General features: G+C 51.9%; 1 protein-coding gene across 4 annotated transcripts in view; it reads right to left on the bottom strand.

Annotated features, from left to right (window-relative positions):
• The window catches only part of LOC116945159 (dyslexia-associated protein KIAA0319-like protein), a 44,594-nt gene that overhangs the window by 4,913 nt on the left and 15,636 nt on the right, over window positions 1-24,045 (bottom strand). For 2 of the 4 annotated variants that reach the window (XM_032959355.2, XM_032959353.2), the window contains exons 5-21: window positions 23,343-23,592; window positions 22,724-22,822; window positions 20,686-20,783; window positions 19,597-19,684; window positions 18,281-18,373; window positions 17,268-17,397; window positions 16,231-16,459; window positions 15,854-15,977; window positions 14,877-15,009; window positions 13,917-14,065; window positions 13,018-13,169; window positions 12,019-12,157; window positions 9,809-9,968; window positions 8,223-8,365; window positions 6,136-6,258; window positions 5,237-5,327; window positions 2,031-2,146 (exon numbers count right to left, since the gene is read on the bottom strand). In XM_032959355.2, the coding sequence (XP_032815246.1) occupies window positions 2,031-2,146; window positions 5,237-5,327; window positions 6,136-6,258; window positions 8,223-8,365; window positions 9,809-9,968; window positions 12,019-12,157; window positions 13,018-13,169; window positions 13,917-14,065; window positions 14,877-15,009; window positions 15,854-15,977; window positions 16,231-16,459; window positions 17,268-17,397; window positions 18,281-18,373; window positions 19,597-19,684; window positions 20,686-20,783; window positions 22,724-22,822; window positions 23,343-23,592 (2,317 nt within the window). Of the gene's footprint in view, window positions 1-6; window positions 792-2,030; window positions 2,147-5,236; window positions 5,328-6,135; window positions 6,259-8,222; window positions 8,366-9,808; window positions 9,969-12,018; window positions 12,158-13,017; window positions 13,170-13,916; window positions 14,066-14,876; window positions 15,010-15,853; window positions 15,978-16,230; window positions 16,460-17,267; window positions 17,398-18,280; window positions 18,374-19,596; window positions 19,685-20,685; window positions 20,784-22,723; window positions 22,823-23,342; window positions 23,593-24,045 lie in introns of those variants that run through there. The other 2 variants (XM_076068921.1, XM_032959356.2) reach the window with 2 other exon arrangements.

Genomic DNA, 24,045 nt, shown 5'->3' with positions numbered 1-24,045 from the left:
CTGTGCCGGCGGCGCCCGGGGGAGACACGCGGGGGTCAGGGACGCGCGGGGGTCAGGGACGCGCGGGGGTCAGGGACGCGCGGGGGTCAGGGACGCGCGGGGGTCAGGGACGCGCGCGGGGGTCAGAGAGACACAGGCATCATACGACTGCGTTGCCCCCACTGCACCAGCCATGTGCTAACCTCTCTGACTTCTCATCACGTGTTTACTGCGCCACTTTGTTTGACCCGGGCCTCCTCTTGAGAAACAGATGGTCTTGGTCTCAATGAGTTCTCACGTACAGCCCTTCCGTTAAACCACTGCCGGATGAGCACCATCCATGGTCGTGGCGGCTATTTTGACATTTCACCACACTCGTTGGTGAATGCAGGGGACATAGATGCGGGTGCACAGAATTACAGTTCAACAATTAATTTTGCTGCACTGCCTCTGCCATCCACCGCGTAGCAGCTTGACTGTGCGTGGTTGGTGCTTGTATGGGCACCAAGGACCGGTTCAAGACGATATCACTCGCCACTGATGTTAGCCGTGGCCGGGAATCAAACTCAGGTTGGTCATCGGGTTCCCAGTGCAGTGCGCAAACCACGGCGCCACCACTTGCCCCCGCATCCCTCTCTTACTCGAAATACAATTATAGAACATTTCACTTGAAAACACTGTGCTCTTCAAAAAGTACGGCTTGAATTCAAATAATGTCGCGCGAATGTTAACTCCTCTCTGCCTTGTTGTGATGACAGCCCTGGCTATTGCTCAATAATCCGTGTCTCTATCCTCGCGTTCTCTAGACCAGCCTGCAACACACAACACAGAGCGGACGCGCGCACACACACGCAAGCACAAATGGTTGCAGTTTCACGACAGCAATATTGGGTTTGGAAGTTAAATCGTCCGACGTAGAATGCTTCAAATCATCATGACCCGCCATCGCGATTCAAGCATCGCTTCTTGCGAGACAATTACGACACCAGCCGAGAGCAAATCATTGATTCCCACTCGCACGTTTTGACTCACGGGTCGTGGAATGACGATCCTCAGTCGTTAAAACTCATCGACTTATGGAGGTTGGTGGGGGGTTGGTGAATGATTACACGCCGCGTTATTGCAGTGACCCCCCCCCCGCCCCCCCGGTTCATTACTCAACGCGGACGACCTCTGTCAACGCGGCTCAAACGCCCCAGGACGGTGCTCGCCGAGCCTGGACGGTGAACGGCGAGTCCGGGCGTGTCAGGGAGAGCGCCTCGGCTGCCCCGATGCTCACTCTGGCATTGTCAGCCTTCTCACAGGCTCCCCTGCTCGCCCCTCTCCTGGACAAAACCTCGCCAGTTGAGGCGCCGTGGCACGTCAAGACCTCAATGGCACCCTCTGCTGGCCGACCTGCTGGAATACAGCCCGTCACTCCTTTGGCACGACCACCAACGGCGGCCACCGTTATTGCGAGGCTCACGCCGTGAAGCCTTCCTCGACGTCGAGGGCTCATTCGACCACAACGACCGGTTGGTTCCTCTCATTCAGGCTGCGTTAATAATAATGATTATCATAAATACAATTTATTACGGCGCACGTCTAACCGAACGGACGCATTGTGTTCAACCACCAAGATTCATCTTTTTTCCTCACACTGCTCGACTTTGGAGCTCCCTAACGTCGCATCTTTTCCCGAGTAACCTTGTGTCAATTCAATGAACACGTTGGTTCTCATCTCCTATATTATCACATTCGTGCTGTCCTGTGTTCCACCCAGTTACGTTCCGATTGTGCCGTTGGTATCAAATCGTAAGAAGACATTTACATTGGAGACTATCGCAGTGCACTGCCTTGAGTCGGAGAGCAATCCTGGGAGAGGGGCTGGATCTCTAGAGAGCTCCCCCTCGTTGGAGTCCCTTCCGCCAGCAGTGGCGTGAGCGAGCGATTGCAGGGCTGCACCTTTACTGTTACCCCGCCCGTCAACTGCGGACCAGGCCCCCCGCACGTTACAGGCTTTCAGGCCGACGCCGGACAATGTTTAGAATAAGTTATTTATTTTTGTTTACCCGCGGTGCGACTGCGGGAGCACCCACCCCTGTGGCTGGGCTTCATCTCCATCTCGTGGTCGTCCATGTTGTTGAGCATGCTGTAGCGTGGCTTCCGGCGATCCTTCGAGCGTGCCCTAAGAGCGAAAACCCACACGGCAGCGTCAGGCCCCGCGCCCCCTCCCGCGGCCAAGACGGCGGTGACGGCGGCGATGGTGGTGATGCTGGTTTTGGCGGTGTTGACGGTGGTGGTGACGGCAGTGGTGATGGTAGTGGTGGTGCTAGTGGTGATGACAGTGGAAGCGTTGATGGTGGCGGCAGTGGTAATGGAGGTGGTGATGGCAGCGATAGTGATGGCGGTGGTGGTGGAAGCGATGGCGGCAGTGGTGGTTCATAGTTAGTTAGTTAGTTCATAGTTCGTTTATTTGGTATAGCCCTGTGAGCCATTCGGCTCTTGAATCGGGTGCAACCGCAACAAACAAAAAACATGAACAAGAAAACATCTTAAAGTGATTATGTGACTGTGCAAACAGAAAATACAGGAAAAAATATCAAAATATTCCTGAAATAGCACCGTACACCAACGCTGTGTGCAAAAATCCCAGTGGGATGCAAGTCAAAATAACAACAACAACCACAAGACAACTAAGATTAAGGCCATCAGTCAACTCCGTACTACAATAAACAAAAACATGGCCAAAACAAAAAAAACGTTTTCGAAATCACCAAAATAAAAGCCATAAATCTAATGTAACAGTGATCATAGGGACTGTGACCGAATTTTTTACAATAAACTACATAAATTAATTATAACACCAAAATCTAGAGCCATATTTTAGGCCACTGAATAGCAGTGGCAGCTAGGGTTGTACAACTCCTCTAGAGCAGTTTTGAGTGAAGATCTCATAGGTAGTGATTCAAGTTGCAGTTTATTGGCAATAGCATTCCAGACCCTAGAGGCATCAATAGCAAAGGCCCTTCCTCGAAGTTTTTGTACAGCAATAGGGAATGTGAAGCTGGTAAATGAGCGAAGACCTGAGGTCAAATTTGTTCTTTGAAACAGAGAGGAGATCCAGTAGGTAGTCTGCGGAATTTTTTGTAAGTACATCGTGAATAAATAATATCTGGTGCACAAGCCGTCGAACATTAAGAGATGTTAAGTTTGACCCAATGTAGAGATCACAGTGGTGAGCCCTATATGTGCAGTTCAATGCAAATCTTAAGGCCGAGTGATAGATGGAATCAAGCTTCTTCAGTACAGTACTTGGGGCTGATTTATACACGATGTCACAGTAGTCAAGTAGAGGCAGTATGGTAGCTTTTATCAATTCCAAACGGAACATTGGGGGGAAGCAGTGCTTGTGTCGATACAGAAAACCAATATTTATTTTTGTCTTTTTACCAATATAATCAATGTGATCTTCAAAACTAAGTTTTGAATCCAGGATGACCCCAAGATACGTATAGATCTTGACTTGCTCTATTTGATAATTATTCAAGGAATGTAATTGGGGAAAAATAACTTCCTGCTTTAGTCCCGGAGAGAAGCATAGCACCTTGGTTTTGGAGGTATTCAGGACTAGTTTAAGAGAAACTAGCTGATGTTGTAATTTGTTGAAATCACCCTGGAGCTTAGCAATCACGTCATCCGGAGTGCGGCCAGCAGTAATCAGTATCGTGTCATCTGCAAAAAGATTTACCCTGGAATGATCCAGTTCAGTGCCCAAGTCATTGACATAAGGAGAGAACAAGAGGGGGCCGAGGATGGAACCCTGTGGAACCCCTTTTGTTATCTTAACACTGTTTGACCTCCAACCATCTGTGAATACAGTTTGGGTGCGAGAAAAGAGGTAAATTTTTAACCATTGTACTGTGTTCTCGGAAAAAACCGAGGCAACTTAGTTTACTAAGCAGGGTGTTGTGGTCAACTGTATCAAAAGCTTTGGACAGGTCAAGAAAAAGACAGGCACAGTACTGCTTATTATCAAGGCTATTGTAAATTTGATTAAAAGAGTCTAATGCAGCAGATGTGGTGCTGTATTTTTTCCGGAACCCAGATTGTTTTAGATGTAGTAGATTGTTGGTGGACAGGAAACTGCTCATTTGGTAGTTCAATAATTTTTCAAAAATTTTCATCAGTGGGGACAAAATTGAGATAGGTCGGTAGTTATTGGGATCATCTTTAGGGCCCCCTTTGTGAAGTGGACGGACATAGGAATGTTTCCATTCTAGAGGAACTGATGCTTCTTTGATGGACAGGTTGAAAATATGGGCTATAGGTTTGTATATTAGGTGACCAATAGTTAGTAGAGCAAAGACGGGAAAACTATCTGCTCCGGTAGAGGAGGACCCTTTGAGGTAGGACAGTTGTTTCAGAACATTACTTTCGTGGATTGGTTGGAAACTAAATTCGTTTAATGTTTGGACAGGAGTGTAGGAATTTGCAGGAGCAGGGGTGACTCCCAATACATTATCAAAAAGATTACCAGCTTCAGAAAAATGAAGGTTAAAATTGCACGCCTGTGCTCTGGCGCTTTGCAGACGAGCGTTGCAGAATCTCACAGAAAGTTGTGAACCTCCCAGACCCGCTGCCAGGCTGCAAGGTGGTAGCCAAGAGCAGGCAGCAACGTGGGTTTACTCTGGAAACTCCGGTCTGCTGCCACATGCCCAGGGCAGGATAGAGACAAGGGTTCTATGGGGTGCTGCAGCATAGGGTCTTGGATTTTGAGGGTTTCCCAAAAAATATATATTCTGCTTAAAAACATTTAAAATGCAATACTGTTGCAATGATATACCCTTGAGTGTAATTTGGTAATTAAAGCCATAGCATATATATGTGTATTGCTTCTGCCCAAACTGAATATCTGTGAAAAAGAGCCTCATAGTTCATCAGATTCCTCCTACAGTCGAAATAAAGATTCTAATTCTGACTTCCAATGTGCCAGAAATGTAATGGTTTTGTTTGTGTGAACTTTGATTTGGCTTTACAAAGCGTTTTTACATCACATTTAAAAGCCAGAATGTAAATCACCAAAGGTGATTAACAACGGAGAAGTTGGCATCATCGGGCACGGCTGGTGGCAAAAGTCAAGGGATGTAAGTGAAAGTACAAGATACTCAAACTCAACCCAGCCCTGCGCACGGCTCGCGTGCATCACAGGGGAGGGGGGTACCCCCCCCACTGCCGCTCTCCCGGCAAACGAGAAGGGGCGAGCGGACGCTCGTACCTCCGGCACCAGCACACGGTGAGCCACGCCAACAGCCCCACGGTCACCGCCACCGCGAACGTGGTGAGCGTCACGTAGAGCACGCTCCAGTCTGGGAGACACGAAGACGAACATCAGAGATCCGCCCACGCCCCCCACGTGCACCGTGTAACAAGGCTGTCAGGGCAAGCGCTGTTGGGCGAGGACCCTACGAAGGCCGGCACAGTGTGTGAAGGGGTCAAGGCACAAACGCGACGCTCGGCCACCTTCGTCTCCCCAGTTGCACAACGATTCTGGCTAACAAAGGCCCAGGCCTGGTTCTCACACGACTGCCACCGACATTATCTGTATCCAGAAACCAACTGCAGTGGATTTGTAGCACAGCACGTGAGCCACTACATCACTGCTCTGCAGACCAACATGCAACACGAAGATCCCACCATGTATAGCCCCCAAACTATGAAAACAAGTTATCTTAGCAAGCACCTAACTAGGCCTATGTGGCACACGAGGGAGTGGTAAAGCCAGAACCACATCCGGCCGCCTATTCACCCCAGTGTTGATGTTTACACACATCACCAGGTACCCATGTAGGGCTGAGTCATCCCAGTAAAGGCCCAGGAGCAGTTTAGAATAAGGGAATTTACATGGCTCAACAACTTGAAGCGCCTCGCATAAGATCGCCAACGTTCCGATGGCCCAATGCAGTTTAGCCAAGGGGACCCCCTGTCCCTGCACGGCACAAGGCCTACGTAGCACCGGCTTGCGAGTGGGCATCAGTCTGCCGGTTCAGATAAGCGCCATCGACGTTAGCCGTCGCCGGGAGCCAAACTCGGGCAACCGGCTTTGTGGCGCAGCACCAGATCCGCTGCACCGCCCGTCCAGCACGCCCGAAGGCTACAACGTCACCGAAGACTTACCGCAGTTACTCTCGCCGTCGCCCAGCTGCGTGCGGATGACGTTCTCCATCCAGAACGGGAAGCACGTACAGCGCTTGGTGAACGAGTCGCAGCGGCCGTGGCCCGAGCACGCCAGCTGGCACACTGCTCGCAACGCGTGAGCATGCATGCGCGTGCGCAGAGATTAAGATCACCCACGTAGCCTTTTCGAGACTGTTTGCGCAAGCGCTGCTCGTGAGCGGGAATGAAGGCGGGCACGGCGCACGAGGGGGGCGGGTGTGGGGTTCGGAACGACAGTCAAGCCACCTTTGTCTCCCCAGTGCTGATGTTTACACTCCGCACAAGGTACTCATGTAAGGCTCGGTCGACCTAGGGGAGGCCCGGGAGTGGTTCAGATATCACGGACTACCGAGGTTAGCTGTGGCTGAAAATTGATTTCAGGTCGCTGGGTTCATAGCGCAGAACACGCTTTCGCGACCAATATAATCCATAATACATTTTTTTGGGGTTAGATCACGTAAATATATAAATGTGTCGTTAAACCCGCCGACACAGCCAATTAGTAAGGTTTGTCACGAAATAGAACATGTCAATTCGTTACTAATGTAATAAACGATTTCCACGACGACTCTTGACCGGTGTCTTTTTAATAATAGGGACGGCTTTCTTTTAAAGCCGTCCCTTGGTGTGGACAAATCAGTTTCAAGGACAATGCATATATTATCATAGTATGTTTTTTGTTTGCATTTTGACTGCAGGTATTGTGGTTCATGCAGACATGAATCCTTGTAAAAAGGTTTCAGTTTTGTTGCCAGAAAAAAGGGGGAAAACCCTATTATTATATTTTGGTACTGGCAAAGGAGGTCTAATGATGGTGGTTTTTTTTATTAACAGAATTTCTGCACAGCTCCACTCTTTCTCTCTCCGAGTATTTCTCCTTTTTCTAACTGCCGTGGACGAGCCGTTCTCTTCGTCCCACTGTCGAGGTTCACCTCGCCCTCTTTCTCCGATCCCGCCGCTGGCTGGCGGAGTGGCGGGAGGAGAGGCGAGCTTCGCTGGGGATCCGCCACGTGGTTCATGGCGAGGAGAGATTGAGCAGCGACGCAGTCCGGACCGAGACTTCCCACAACGACCACGAGTCCTCCCCTGCCTCCGCTTATATCCCTCTCGGCGGAGCAAAGCTCCGCCTCTAGCCACGCCCCCTCGTGGAACCTTCCCCATGGTTTCCGAACGTTCTCACTGACTCCGCCCGTTAACTTTGGCACAGATATATCCCCGCTTAGGATTGGATACCGGTTACCCGATAGTGGCCATGCAGTTACCCCTTGTCGCCCACTAGATGGCGCTCTCTCATTACACTAGTACAGCACACCGGTGTGTTGGAGAGCAAAGCCACAACTAGCTGTCGCCTGATGAAGATAGTTGTAATTACTGACGAAACGTCGTATTCAGATTGTAAATGTTCTGGCTTTGCTCTCCAACACACCGGTGTGCTGTACTAGTGACGATTTGGGATGTTCTGTTTACGTGACAAATCTTACTAATTGCATTGCCTGGTATCTACCGCATGCCTGGCCATGGCTATCATCCGTGGCAAGCGAGATATCTTGACACATCCTGGGGCACGACCCTTCACAAACCCGCCAGTGACCAGCATGGTGAAGAACGGTCAAACAACCCCTTTCACCGACACGGCTTGGGGAAGGAGGCCTTCGTCCAGCATAGGATTGAAAAAGGGTTGTAACTTGAACTTCTTTAGCACTGTACATAGCCAACCGTGTTAATCGAAGATGACTTATCAAGTGGAAATGCATAGCAACCAAAGAGTCTAAACGTGTGACGTTGATTCTAAATGTGAAAAGGAAAACCGGAGGACCCGGAGAAAAATACACGCGACCACAAAGAGAGAGACACGCAAACTCCAAATATACAGCAGGCATCAGGGTCAGGATCAAACCCACGACATCCTGTAAAGCAATCTCTAAATCCGTACGCGTTTTAGAATGATTCGTGTATGAACAAAGTAGCCTCTCTCTTTGCTAGGCACGTCATCCGTCACTACGACGCTCGTATGCGAGATGGGGGCGATGGGGGGGGGCGGTGCTCACCGAAAGTGTCCACGCGCAGTGTCCGGAATGCCAGCAGGTTGGTCTTTTCCCTCTGCAGCAGTCGCCGTAGCATGCGGGCCACGTCCACGCCCTTGTAGATCATGTTGGGCTGTTCCGTGAGCACGTAGAACACCAGCTGGGTGCTGCGCAAGGAGGGACACGGGCCGCGTGAAGAGGACGCGCGCTCGGGCGGAGACCGCCGGCAAAGGCACGGCTCGACCACCGAATTTCATTTGACCAGTAAGGCCCCACTGAGCGAAGAAGCTCTTTTTCAGAAGCGACCGGGCCACAAATTATAGCTCAACAAAGTGGCCTTACACGTGGAGATTTACAGCAGCCAAATACTCTAAACGCATGTTTCTAAATGTGGAGGGAAAACCGGGAGTCAAATCCCTGCGCCCACAGGGAGAGAGACACGCAAACTCCAAATATACAGGCGTCAAGATCGGGATCAAACCCACGACCTCTGTTAAAATCGCGTCACCGTAGAGCATCCGAGGGGACAACCGCCGTGGAGATATCGCGATGAGATCAGTTCAGCAGCACTGAACCGTGAAGCTTGGCGATACCGTGGGGAGGCTTTCATCCAGCAGTAGATAGATACAAACCAATGATATTGCAAAATCCTACTCACAAGTCAGCGAAACACAAGACCTAATGAAATGACCACTGACTAGCATCATCACCTCGGTGAGATGTACACACACTTGCCTTAAACCGCACATTTGAAAGGCTCGATAAATGGACCGCCTCTCACCAGTAGCATAGCGCGGTTAACATGTGCCCTGCAATAAAGAATACGAATTTCCCCCCCCCCCGCCCCGGTTGCACCGCTCCCCCCACACAGCGATAGCTACGCCGCCGAGCTCTCGCGGTCATCGCGGAGATGGCAGCTGACGAGACGGTTCATAAGGAACGGGGATCCGGCCCGGGTCTTTCGCACTGCGCCGGCGTGGCGAGCGGCAGGTGCGCTCCATCAACGACGTCGCTTACGTCGGCGCCACGTTAATTGTGTGCGCGCGTGCACCTGCACTCACATGGCCTTCCCCACTGACTGTGATGAACGGATTAATGTGAAGTACGCTGCTGCTGCTGCTGCCGCCTCAATGGACACATCAAAGGCCCCGCTGTTAACTATTCTAAATCACGGCCATCAAGAAAAACTCAGCAAAAATATATTAACGTTCAGGCGTGCAAGTGGCAGGTCGCTCACTCTTCTGCTCTCGCCATGGTCTGGAGCTCTCTTCCCTCAACCATCCGTGCCACTGTTCAAGTCGAACCTCCATACCTACCTCTTCTCCTCTGCCTATAACCGATTGCCTCTATAAAAAATTTAAGTAAATTAGTATGCCCACTGTATCCCTGATATGAGGTTGCATTGCATTACTCTTGTAGTATCTGCACACACGCTGCCAATTAACTTCTCTTTACCCAGCCGAAAGGTGCCACGGTCAAAGCACCTGACCCACAATTGGAAGGTTCCAGTTCAAATCCGAGTCAGGGGTTCACCAGACCGATAAACCTCACCGCCATCCCCACAACCACACCCAACGGCACAACCACCACCACCAGCACAGCCCACGCACCTGCTCTGCGTGTAGGCCTGCAGCCTCTGCACGTGGATGTCCGAGTCTTGGACGCTGAGCAGCACCGACAGCTGGCGGATCAGCAGCTCCTTCTGCTGCTGCTGCAGCTGGCTCACCGGCACGTCCAACACCAGCTCCACCAGCTGCGAGCTCTTGGGGTCTGCGGGCAGTGGCGGGTGGGTGGCGGCAAGTTAGTTTGTCCGTCCATCCGTCACAAACCGCTCCGTCGTGACCTAACACACGCAAATGTTGGCGAGGACCAAACACGGCATCAAAACCCCGCCGATGTGTGTATGTTGAACTTCTTTCGCACCGTATGCAGCCAACCGCGCTAATCGGAGGTGCGATGATGGCGGCTCTGCGACCGAGGAGCGCTCCCGATGTCCCGAAATGGGGCGATCACGACTCTCGGTGACGGCAAGCATCCGTGTCTGTCGGTCTCTCACCGGAAAATAGCACGCGCTGCGCAGGAGCTATGGTCAGGGTGTGCGGCTGCGCACGCGAGCAACGGGCGGCCAACCAGTAAATGACACGTCCATGGTGACGCGCACTTAGCGGCAGCTGCTGTGGTGTCGATGCTGCCGCTTGGCTCTATTCAGGAAAATGAGATGCAAGGTTGAAGAGGCGGGGCTCAATTTCGGCCGGGTCTGTATGGCTCGGAGATCCGCAAAATATATCTGCGCTCGGCACACGGATATAGGATATCTCCCCCGCTATGGCTGTGGCTACGAACGGAAAATATTTGGCAGGAAATTAAGCAGCTCCCGATAGCAGCGATTCGTTACGCTCGTGATGCGTGCGCGGAATTGTGCGAGCGAGCGTCACTTACTAATGATCCCTGGACATGATACGGAAATTATAATTTCGGGTAATGAGAATGTACAAAAACTCTACATTCAAAACAAAAATTAAAGCAATACAATTAAACCATAAAAACAAGACCAAAAATAAATATATAAGCATTTGATTCTTGAATCTAATCGTGGACCCCGAATCGTGCAACAACTTAATGGAATTACCCAGGTGGGGAAATTGTTACACGCATACTGCGAAGCGCAGCGAATTAATGCACAGATCAACCACATTTCATTTCCCAAGCAGAAAAGACAACGGTTTTGTCATCCAAAAGACAAGGGGATAGCGGGGGGGTTATCATCTTCAACGTGCGTCTGTACACAAAACCGCAATGCACAGTAACACAAGCCCACACTCTTGGAGTGCGTTTCCGCTCACACCGAATGAATAGTGGGACAGCGCAAACGGCACCGTAGATGAACGGGGCCATTCCCCTGCCCACGGCTTGTCGCTCTATTTGGCACCAAAACAGATGGCGCAACAAAGAGAGTGAAATTGAAAATGAAACTTAGATTAACATAATGAACCTTCTCTCCCGTGTGCATTTCACCATGAAGCCGACATATGCCCATATTGTGCAAACGTAAAAGACATATGCAGCGAGGGGGGGTGAACAGTTGGGGGGGAGGGGTCGGGGTGGCGCGGCCTTGCTGAAGAGGGATTACGGTGGGTGGGGATGGAGTTCACGGAATTGTGTTAAAAATGCGCAGTGAATGAGCCTCTAATTGAGCAGCCCTGGCTGGACCACCACCCGAGCTCTCGCTCTCCCTCTCCCTCCTCTTCTCTGCTTTCAGAATTTCTCTCGTACAGCGGAGGAAATGGGCTCGCTGCCGTACGGCGCTGCCTGGTATTAACAAAGCGGTTAAATGCTGACCGCATCTCAAGACGCTGTTTAGAAAGACACGCACGTTGAGGGTGGGAACGGGTGCCATGACGCGGCCCAGTGGTAGAGCGCTGGCAGCTTGTTGCAGAGGTTCACGGTTCTGATCCGGCAGGCCAGCCTGGTTATTACTGCGAATGTATTAACCATAAATACTCCGCGCCGTCTGCAACACAGCGGATGGTAAAGAAACCCTCACGAGCATGACGTTGTGTGCCGGCATCTGGGATCATGTCCTTCCCTCGCACCTCCGATTAGAACAGTTGGCTACGTAAAGCGCAAATGAAGTTCGACATGCGTTATCAAGGCCCCCTCCTGGCAGACGACTGCCTGCTGAAGTTATTGCGAGGACACGCCGTGGCGATAGAAGATCGACAAGGCGGGCGCCCAACTGAGCGCGATGCGGAACGGGGAACGGCGGGGGGGGGGGGGGGGGGGGGTGGAGCGAACGCGCTAGGGCGCAGCAGCGGCCTACCCGGTTTCACCTCCACCGTGGCCATGTCCTGGCTGCTTTCGCCCTTGTTGTCGGTGACCCTGAGGCGGAACACGTACGTTCCCTCCACCAGGTTCGTGAGCCACAGCACCGGATGGTGCTCGGAGCCGTTGAGAACCACCTGGGACAATCGCACGCACGCACGCCGCCCCGCGGTCACCCGACCCGTCCGTCGCTCCGTCGCGTCCCGACGGTGGCGCGTTCGTCGCTCGTTGCAGATGTTCGCGGTTCGAAGTTGGCAGGCCGCCCTGGTTATTACTGTGGTGCCTATTTAACCGTGATAATACTAAGCACTGCGGATGTCATTTGAAACGAGTAGACCATTCGAGTCGGTGCCACGCTCCAAATTTGGCAACTTCTAAAAATTACTCGCTAATCACTCAAATGGGATTACACATATCAACATCATCCCCTGCTGTACAAATACTGCGGATTGTGTGAAACATAGTAACTTCCTTCGTGATAGTCTTGCCCTATAAGAGTGGCACAAATACCAAAATCACTAAATCAATATGATTAAAAGTTTTGCAGCTAAACACGTGTGAACCGATACCAAATCATCACAAGTAGCAGTTTGTGGCTCCAGGTTGAGGAGGCTACAAGTCCACCTCAGGTTTTCCAGTCTCTGGTGGTACCTTGTGGTAAAGGTGAACTGACTGAAAAACTGGAATGTGTTGGCAGTAAGCGTCATGATCAGTGCTTTCTCACATAGAGACCCTCAGCCTCGCGCAGAGACCCACAGTCTCACACAAGAAACCCACAGACTTAAACAAAGACCCACACTCACACAGAGACCCACAGACTCATAGACCCAGACTAACACAGAGACCCACAGACTTACACACACCCATAGACTCACACAGAGACCTATAGATTCAAAGAAAGATCCACAGACTCACACAAAGACCTTCAGAATCATAGAATTAAGCTCAGTTGGAAAGCAATACAAATTGAGAGGCGCCGGCGCGACGGAGCACTCACGCCGGCGGCGGGGCTGCTGCCGTCGCGCGTCCACTCGTACGACAGCGAGCCCTGGTCGTCCCAGGAGCGCGACCCGTCCAGCATGACCGTGTCGTCAGGCAGCAGCAGCACCTTGTTCCCGCCGGCCGTGGCGTGAGGGGGTTTGTTGTTCTCTGCGTGCGTGAGCGGGGAGGGGCGCGAGCATGAGCGGGGCACGGCGCAAGCAGCAACAGCGCCCGGAGTGGGGAACGACGGCACGGGTGTGAACGTCGCGCGGCGCTCGGCGACGAGAGCGCGGGGGTAAACAGCGCGAGCGCGGAGGCAGCGGCAAACGTGCGAGTGTCGACGGGTGACCAGGAGAGGGGGATGTAGCTACTTCCCAAACAGATCCGCCGTTGGTGACTCGGACGTCACGGCACCTGGGGTGAAACCGGGCTCTCGATTGAAGCCTGCCGATGGTCTCGGCAGAGTCGGTACGACCCGAAAATACGTCGGACATCTACAAAGCACAACCGCAAAAACCCACGCAGCAGCGTCGCTCTAGGCCAGGGGTCGGCAACTAAATTAACAAGAAGAGCTTTTTTTTTTATTCAGTATATTTCAGGAGCCGCAATGCATGTGGCGAATACGAGACAGTGGTCCTTAATAAATAACGTCACGAAGCGGTCCTTTAAAGAGCCGCGTACGGCTCTGGAGCCGCAGGTTGCCGACCCCTGCCTTCAGTCTACAGCCGCAAAGCAGAGCGCAAAACATCTGCGGAGCGCCTCCGAGCGTCGCATCTTCTCCGGGGTCCGCGCTTGCACATGGCCGTGACCCTGCGACCCTCTGTGCGGACAGCCGTTTGTTTCGTGGGCCGCTCGTGTTGCCATCGAACCGCCGGGCGGGCGTCATGAAACTGCCGCGCTGGCGCCGGGCCTCACCCTCTTTGACGGTGACGGTGACGGACGCGGAGCTGCTCAGGCCCTTGGCGTCGAGCACCGTCAGGGAGAAGACGTAGGTGCCCACCTGCAGCTCGCTCACCGTGGCCACCGCCTCGTCCCCGTGATCCAGCCGCACACCGGGCGGCCCGCTGCTCGCCGCGCACACAAAGATCCCTCATGTAGTCCTTGCAAAGTAAATGCTGGTTAGTGAGCACCTACGAAGGCCGGAAGGGCGCACGAGACGGGTGGCACAGCGAGAACCACGCCGGGACACATTTGTCTCCACGGGTGCTCGTTTACTGCTGAGTCAGCCTGGAGGAGACCCAGGACTGGTTCAGATCAAACTCGCTACTCGAGTTAGCCATGACCCTGAATGGACCCCTGGGTTCCGGGTTTGCAGGGCGGTGCCCTAACCACTGTGGCACCGCTCCATCCGCTCGCTGAAAGCCCAGATAGCTCGGTCAGTATAACATTATCTAAGGGCCCAGGGTTCAAGTCCCTGTTCGGGCAATTATATCTTCTTACACATTAAATAATATTTACATACCCAAAACATTAAAAAGATATACTTTGGCCACATTCAATGCTGTTTCAAATAAATCAGACAAAGATCTCGCATGTAGCGTTTAACAAACTGTTGGGGTAAGTGCTGTTGGCCAGCACCTACGACTTCTGACCTGGCGCATGATGAGGTGGCGTGGCCAGCATCACGCCTAGCCACTTGTGCCTCCCCAGTGCTGATATTTGATACACCTTATCAGGTAACTCATTATAGCGAGTCCAAAGACTGGTTTAGATAACTGCCACTGATCTTAACGCTGAATATACAATAATCCATTTGGCTATGCTGGTCTCTCCTGGCCACCTCTCAGCCAAAGCCGATACAACTCCCTCGTATTCCCAAGGCAGTGTGCCTCATCCAAGCATTAACCGAGCTCAAACTTACTCAGCTTTGCCCACCTGATTTTCTCCCAGTGATAGGATGCAATGCCCTGGTCGTCGGTGCTCTTGCTGCCATCCAGGCTGGTGCTGTCCACCGGGATGGTCAGCTCCTTGTCAGGCCCGGCCTCAGCCACGGGGGGGCGGTTGTTCTCTGCATCGCATAGCAAACAAAAAGCAAGCCAGGAAGCTAGTCCGTTAACCAAGCCTCATTCTCATTCGGGGCCTCGGCTTGAAGGGAATGTGCCATCGGGTACGTGCCGATGTGCACACAGACGCATATTGGCGCTCGTTCTTTAGAACGCGCACCAAACGTACTAGTTTCCCGCATATTTTTTTCATAAAAATACATTCAAAATTCTTGATTTGCCAATGTTTAAAAAAACTACAGACCTGGGCATTGGTGTTTGGACGAGCTGTACGTTATGCTTGATAGAGAATGTTTCTGTAACACGTTAAGGATTGACAGACACAATAGTTCCCAGGCATCCCAGTAAAGCCACTCCCAAACTCGTTATGAGGTAGGTATGCAACAACAATCAGCCCCCAGCTTCCCACTGCATGGCACAGACATGCACAAACACACATGCCACCAAAATACAAAGATGCCCTGTATAGCCTGTAACACACTGTTAGGGCAAGTGCTGTTAGCAAGCACCTATGAAGGCCAGAACGGCACACGAGGGAGTGGGTGGCCAGCACCACGCTGGGCCGCCTTTGTCTCCCCAGTGGCGATGTTTACGCACCGTACCAGGTACTCATTTGAGGCTGAGTCGACCTAGGGGAGGCCCAGGACTGGTTCAGATAATCGTCACTGATTTTGGCCGTGAGCAGGAATCGAACGCGGGTTGCCAGGTTCGTAGCGCAGCACGCTAACCACTACACTACTGCACATGCCACCTCACACACACACACAAGCAACCACACACTAAAAGCTTCACACAATGATCACCCATGTAGCCTTAAACAGACTGCTGGGGCAAGACCGCGCAATTCACCAGGCTGAATGACTACGGTGACCTCTGCGGTGCTTTGCTGTTCGGCCGCGTCGGTGACCGTTAGCTGGAAGGTATAGTCGCCCTCCTGCATCGATGACAGCTGTAGGTAGGGTGTCCGCACGCCCTGCACACACACACACACATAAAGACACCCCCGGTTAACCTTAACAGACTGTTGGGGCGGGTGTGTTTAGCGAGCACCTATGAAGACCGACACGGCAGAAGAAGGGGTGATTTGACTAAAACTACACTCAGTCGCCTTTGTCTCCCCAGTACCTGATGTAATTACGAGCCTCCTGGGCAAACCAGCAGAAGCCCGGGCAATCGAGGACTAGAGAGCGGTTAACTCCTTCAACCAGGGTCACGACCTCTCTCACCTGCATCTCCAGGACCTTGCCCTTGGTGTTGGAGCCGAGCGTCCACTCGTAGCTCACGATGCCGTGGTCGTCGGAGCTCTGGTTGCCGTTGAGCGTGACGAAGTTGCGCGGGAGCGTGATCGCTTGGTTGGGCCCCGCGTTGGCCACGGGGGGGTAGTCTACCGCTTTGTTCACCGTCACGTTGGCCGTCGTCCAGTTGCTCACTCCGTCCGAGTCAACCACAGTGAGCCTGGACGAGAGAGCCACAGACCCCCAAACCATCGGCACCTAGTTGTCCATGGTCACACGCGCCCAAGTTGGTGGGTTTTCGCGGACGATGTTAAGTTGGTGGTTTCGGTTCTGTTCGCATGGCCTCCGTATGTAAGAGGTCCACAGGTGTTGCTGTCATCAGAAGGAGTTGTAACACAGAAGGCCTCTGTAGCTCTGAGCATATTTTGTGGATACGATCTCGACTCTGCAAGCTGGACTGTACTGCATGAGTCTGAGGATTTCTTTACTGAGAAAAAATAACTGATGATGATGGACATTGTTTGTGTTGCTCTAATCATCAAGTCTGCGACTGCTGATGTAGATGACAGCTGCTGCCAATGCCACTGATTATGTTGTTGCTTCGACTGATTATGCAACTGCTGCTGCTGCTGATAAAGACGATGATGATCATGCAGCAGATGGTGATGGCCTCTGCATATATCGTTGCTACTGCTGCTGTTAATAATGCTACAGCTGATAATGATACTGCTCCTGATGCTGCTGACGATGATGAGACTGCTAATATTTTTCTGCTGCTGTTGATGATGTTGTTGCTGCTCACTCTGATAAGGACTCTGCTGCTAGTGGCTATGTCCCCGCCGCCAGTAATGATCGTACATGCCCGTACCGAATCTGGCAGCCTGCACGACTCCCAGACCCGAGAGCAAGAAACGAATGCATTGCGTGACCATCCCGTATCCTGGGTCACTCTCGCAAACGCGACTGCAACGGTTTATTTCGAGCTCTCGCCTCGATGAGCCAAGCAAACCGGACATAACTCGGTTCACCTGAAGGTGTAGCTGCCGGCCACCAGGCTGGACAGGTGCAGGATGGGCAGGTTCGTGACCCTCTCCTCGTGGAGGGGCCCACGGATCTGCTCCCAGCGGTAGCTCGCGATGCCGTCGTCGTCCTGGCTCACTGCACGATCGGCACGAGACAAGTGCCGGCGTCACGCACCGGCGTCACGCGCCGACGCGCGACGAGGGTGGGGCGCAAAATACTCGTATCGTTATCCATTGATTGTCGGCAACATCAGCCGCCAAGACCTCTTGCTAATCAATCCAGATCCTGTGCATGATTTTATCTCATCGCTCCATCTCCTGGGTGGACGGACTCTCGGATGCATTCAAAATCCTTGGCCTGCACTCCGTGATTACTCGTGAACATCTACAAGACGATTTGGATGCCTTTGACCAAATTAGAACTTTATCAGCGGTCACTAATATTATATATGAAGGCTAAGTGCTTTGGACACATGTTTATATAGACAAAGAACGATGCAATTAGACGGGCTATGAAGAGCAAATACTATTTAAATGTGTACAGCGACTTATAGACTCACAATAATCCCATAGTCTCACGCAAAACCGCAAAGAGCCTCATAGACTCACTGGGAGATCCACAGAGGGGCAATGGAGATGCGAAGGTTGCAGGGCAGAGGTAGTAGAGGGAGACCGAGCAAAAGATGGGAGGATGCAGTGGAGCGAGATTCGACCTGGATGAATTGTGCCTTATGTCAATTATTATTATAAAATGAACAGAACAGGACATGGAGAAAGAAAACCAGAGCAGCAAGCAAGGGTTGACAGTTCTTGAACATGAACTGGGGAAGCCAGCACAACAACAATTAAATCCATCTGTGTGGAGCTTTGCGTGTTATCCCCTGAGAGTTACATGTGTTTTTCTTCTTCTCTCAATGAACTCCAGCATCCTGACATAAGCCAAATCCTCTTCAAAGTCACTAGTCACCCAAACGCAGGACCCCGTCAGGAAAAGGAGTGTATTGGCCAAGTAAGCTCACGTTTGCCGTCGATGAAGGTGGAGGAGGTGGGCAGAGAGATCTCCTGGCTCTTCGGAGACACGATGGCCACAGGGGGCTGGTTAACCCGTGGGGCTGTGAGCATCACAAGACAAAGATCCCCAATATAGCCTTAACAGACTGTTTGGAAAAGTGCTGTTCGCGAGCGCTTATGAAGGGCGGCACGGCACACCAGGGGGTGGGTGGCCAGCACCACGCCAGGCCGCATTTGTCTCCTTAGTGGCAAATTTTAGAAAACCACACCAGGTACTAATTTGAGGCCGAGGAGACGCATGGGAGGCCCAGGATCGGTTCAGATAATCGTTACTGGTGTTGGCCGTGAGCGGAATTCGAACTCGGGTCGCCGATTCATAACGCAATGCATTAACCACTCCACTACCGCTTCTCACTGTGAATATCCAGGCACACATACACACGTGCGCAGAGACGCAAAACGACAAAGATCCCCGATATATCCGAAAACAGACTGTTGGGGCAAGTGCTGCTCGGGAGCACCTATGAAAGCTGGCATGGCACACGAGGGAGGGAGTGGGTGGCAAACACCACACACATACGCTCATACACACATTCACTCACTCACACATCACAAACACATTACGAGACATATACAAACATGTGTAATCTATAACTTATACGGTACGCATTTATGCATATGCATATCACACTCGGGCAAACAGAGAAATATATATGTAAATACAGGTTGTGTCTTTTAAAAGTGTACCCAGCTATTTTGAAAAAAACGTTACTTGGGTGCACTGTTAAACGACACACCCTGAATATAAACAGTGCACACCATCAGTCCATATAAACCGTGCTGTAACAGTTGAAGATGTTGTGCAAGTGTGTTTGGGAGATTTACCTAAGCTGAGTTTGGCGGCATATATTAGTGTATACGGGACATGATTCCATGCTGAAGCAGCTATGCGTCTGAGCGAGTGTGCTCATTCTGGTTTTCACTCTCAGGAAAGTTATATTGTTACGAATTTGGCATTGAGGAGCAGAGTTATAGTTGGAGTAAAGCGATGGTTGTTAAGTGGCAGGGGGGAGCATATAATTGTTTCCACGCGGATGCCCAATGAGCCAGTCTTCTATGGTGGGAGGGGAATGCCGCCGCCACCACCAATCAGTGGTTTAATCACAGGAAGCTTGCTGGATTCGAATCCAAGATCTTGGCGGCGTTCCCTTTGCAGCGTCAGCGGTGCTATGTCAGCGCCGGCTCGTGGTGTGAATGTAATCGGCAGTGCCACAACGCGTTCGGTGCAATCGTTCCACAAGACGGCGGGACTACGTGCACTTACCCGGCTTCACCGTCACGTTTATGAAGCCCTCTCCGTAGGCGTTCTTCCCGATCACCGCCACCTTGTACATGTAGAGCCCTGCAGACAGCTGGGCACACAAGGATCAAAAGTACCCCCGTGTAGTCCTTAACGCACTGTTGGGGGCAAGCATTGCTAAGCGAGTGCCTCATAAGGACTGGCAGGGCACATCAAGGGGTGATGTGGCCACATCACACCCGTCCGCCTTTGTCTCCCGAATGCTGATGTTTAAACGCTGCTCCAGTTATTCAGTTAAGGCTGAGTGGGCTTATGGGAGGCTCAGCGCTGATAATCACCTGTCTCTGACGTTGGTCATGGCTGGAAATTAAACCGAGGTCACAGGTTCATAGCACAGTGTGCCAAGCACCGCTATCACCGCTCCTCCCAAGTACAAACTCTTCTCTGAGTAATGGCCACAACTAACATCACAATCAAAGCGTATCCCACTCGCATAAGCCAGAGGTGACGCTGTTCTCCACAGGCCAAGGCAACCTCTGAGCGTGCGGTGCAAAGTCCACATTCACAAGGCAGGCCTTGTGTGACTATTGGAGCAGAAAACAAGCTGCCGGGTAAGTCCATTAAGGGAGCCTTCATTCATCAGTAGTGAAAACTCACACCCAGAGGCACACATTGTAGCGTGCGTTGATCGCTCGGGAACACAGGCAGCCGGTTCGCAGTTCCCTTCAAAAGCTCCTTAAATGAATGCATTCACATTCACAACACATTTCTGGTTTAGGCCACCTAACCAGCTGTCCAAGTGTATGCCGTAAGACCCTCCACCACCCTACACAGCAACGTGTATGAGCGTTTAGCAACACGGCAATTATTATGTCAGCTCACCAGTAAGTTCTCCAAAAATACTCACAAGTAAACCTGTAAATTATATTGTGTCGAAATACATTTTCATTTCCGTCTCATTTTGGGAAGGCATATTGCTATGCTCATTTTCATCATCAAATACACATTTACAAAAGCACTCCGCCATGCTCTTGGTCGTTTTCCTGCACCTCCAATGAGCACGGTTGGCTACGTATGGTGCGGAAGAAGTTAAATATACAGTACATACGTTACCTTGGACAGCTTGAGGGTTTGCGGGTGCTTATCCTCGATGGCGCCCTGGTAGTCCTCTGGGTGGCTGATGAGCATCCACTCGTACTGGTAGGTCTCGCCTGCACCACGTCGCATTGTCGCAGGCACAGCAGTGTCGTCAGTGTTGACAAGGGATCGCTCGTCTAACCACAGAGAGCTTGACATATGGTCGCACAGTTCTACGTGCTGATCATGTCCCAGTGACAAAATACAGAACGTGGCACATCCTCCACCCACACTGAGGTGCCGGTCTACCAGACCGACTGTGTCATCTTATCTATACCGTATTCAACAACCATTCTCACCAACACTGCAGGTCGCAACAACACAGCCACTCACCACACTGCAGACCCACCAACACACTCACTCACCACACTGCAGACCCACCAACACACTCACTCACCACAATGCAGGTCACAGCAACACACCCACTCACCACACTGCAGGTCACAGCAACACTCCTACTCACCACACTGCAGACCACAGCAACACACCCACTCACCACACTGCAAACCACAGCAACACACACACTCACCACACTGCAAGTCACAGCAACACACCCACTTGCCACTCTGCAGGTCACAGCAACCCACTCACCACACTGCAGACCACAGCAACACACCCACTTACCACACTGCAGACCACAGCAACACACCCACTCGCCACACTGCAGCTCACAGCAACACACCCACTCACCACACTGCAGGTCACAGCAACACACTCACTTGCCACTCTGCAGGTCACAGCAACACACCCACTCACCACACTGCAGGTCACAGTAACACACCCACTCACCACAATGCAGGTCACAGCAACACACCAACTCACCACACTGCAGACCACAGCAACACACCAACTCGCCACACTGCAGGTCACAGCAACACACCCACTCACCACACTGCAGATCACAGCAACACACCCACTCACCAAACTGCAGGTCACAGCAACACACCCACTTGCCACTCTGCAGGTCACAGCAACACACTCACTCGCCACAATGCAGGTCACAGCAACACACCCACTTGCCACTCTGCAGGTAACAGCAACACACCCACTCACCACACTGCAGGTCACAGCAACACACTCACTTGCCACTCTGCAGGTCACAGCAACACACCCACTCACCACACTGCAGGTCACAGCAACACACCCACTCACCACACTGCAGATCACAGCAACACACCCACTCACCACACTGCAGGTCACAGCAACACACCCACTCGCCACACTGCAGGTCACAGCAACACACCAACTCACCACACTGCAGACCACAGCAACACACTCACTCGCCACAATGCAGGTCACAGCAACACACTCACTTGCCACTCTGCAGGTCACAGCAACACACCCACTCACCACAATGCAGGTCACAGCAACACACCCACTCACCACAATGCAGGTCACAGCAACACACCCACTCACCACTCTGCAGGTCACAGCAACACACCAACTCACCACACTGCAGGTCACAGCAACACACCCACTCGCCACACTGCAGGTCACAGCAACACACCCACTCGCCACACTGCAGGTCACAGCATCACAGCAACACACCAACTCACCACACTGCAGGTCACAGCAACACACCAACTCACCACACTGCAGACCACAGCAACACACCCACTCGCCACACTGCAGGTCACAGCAACACACCCACTCGCCACACTGCAGGTCACAGCACTTGACTTTCTGCTTTTTCCCTCCCACTGCTCCATTTTGGATTCCCTCCCATCATCATCATTATCGTCTATTTGCTCCAAGCTCTTACAACAAATAACCTTGCTCAATTCAAGGAAAGTGTTAGCTCGCATCAAATTAACAACTTATATTGTGTTGTTTGTTTCTGGCCGCTTGACGTTTTTGGCCTGTGCTCAGCAACTGTGTTATGAATATGAATGCGTGTGTGTGTGTATGTGCGTGCGTGTGTGTATGTGCGTGCGTGTGTGTATGTGCGTGTGTGTATATGCGTGCGTGTGTGCGTATCTGCGTGCGTGTGCATGGTGTCGCTCGCGAGTCCCACCTGCCGGTGGCTCCGGGCTCGCCACCGCGTTGAGCTCCACCTCGTCCTTGGGGAGCGTCACTTCCACGCTGCCGCCAGCCGACACGACCAGCGCCTTCACTGTAGGCACATGTGCACCGGCGAGGGACGCTCGCTCACTCACTCACCCACACACACATACCTACCCTTACACACACTCACTCAACCCGTTCAACTCACTTGTTCACTAACCTACTTATTCAATTACTCACTCATTCACCTATTAACCTACACACCCACTCACTCACTCACCCATCCACCTACCCACTCACTCAATTCACTAGCTCACTCATCTACTTACTCAATCACTTACCGATCCCCTTACTCGTTCACAGTTTCCTCTCATCCACACTGTTTTCAATCACCATACTGAACATCACCACACTTCTCTTTCTGCTTCATTCCTTGCACTGCTCCACTTTGGAATTCCCTCCCATCATCACCGTGTCTTTTCCCAAGTTCTGATAACAACCTTGCTCAAGTCAAGGAACGATTTGGACTCTCATCTATTAACACATTGATAGTGCCATTTTTTTATAATCTCATGACGTTTAAGCCCTCTGGACCTGCGCTCAGTTAACTGTGTAAAAACAAAAAATACCCGGCTTCGTCGTCGATGAAGTGCTCATGGGCATTGGCGTGGTGGCGGTGGCGGTGGTGGGAGGCCAGCTGGCGTTGGATGGCGGACTGGCGCTGCTCCACGTCTCCGAGGTGTTCCTCGAGGAGAGTGGCAGGGCTGGAAGCTGCCCAGTCGCACCGGCCAATCTGTCTCCTTTCTGTGTAGTGTCGGCACCGTGCGACGAGGAATCCCCTGCCGGCTTCCGTTTCTCAGTGGGGTTCCGAGGGGACGGCTGGCAAGTGGCAGCATTCGTATGAGAGACAGAACAATTCGTCGAATAAGTCGATTAATGATTCGATAAAAATTTCCCATCGACCGCTTTGCGTGTGGTCGGTAATACGGGCCCCCTTTAAACATGGCGGCCGGCCCCCGACATTCTGTATCCCCAAGGCGAGAAACCCCATACAAGCCACGGGCCGCGTGACGCTGCTCACAACGCCGATGACATCACTAAGCCAGGCCCATCACCTCCAGTCCAGCGGCACACGCGTGAACAGAGTTACTACTTTTTTTTCCCCCCAACTATTTTAGAGCTATCCGATTAATTGGACAGCTAATCGGGAGATCAAATCAATCGGATAGGCTAGCTCTAACTTGTTACTCTTAATCTAACAAAGAGGACAAGACTCCACATAGCTACCGCAGAAACTATCCATTTATTTTCTTTACCTTCAACCGAATTTCC

This window comes from Petromyzon marinus, chromosome 23 (assembly GCF_048934315.1).
Source record: "Petromyzon marinus isolate PM22_M1 ecotype Great Lakes invasive population chromosome 23, UKy_Petmar_22M1.pri1.0, whole genome shotgun sequence".
NCBI lineage: Eukaryota > Metazoa > Chordata > Hyperoartia > Petromyzontiformes > Petromyzontidae > Petromyzon > Petromyzon marinus.
The sequence above is the reverse complement of the archived record's forward strand: the minus strand, read 5'-3'. Positions and strand labels throughout refer to the sequence as shown.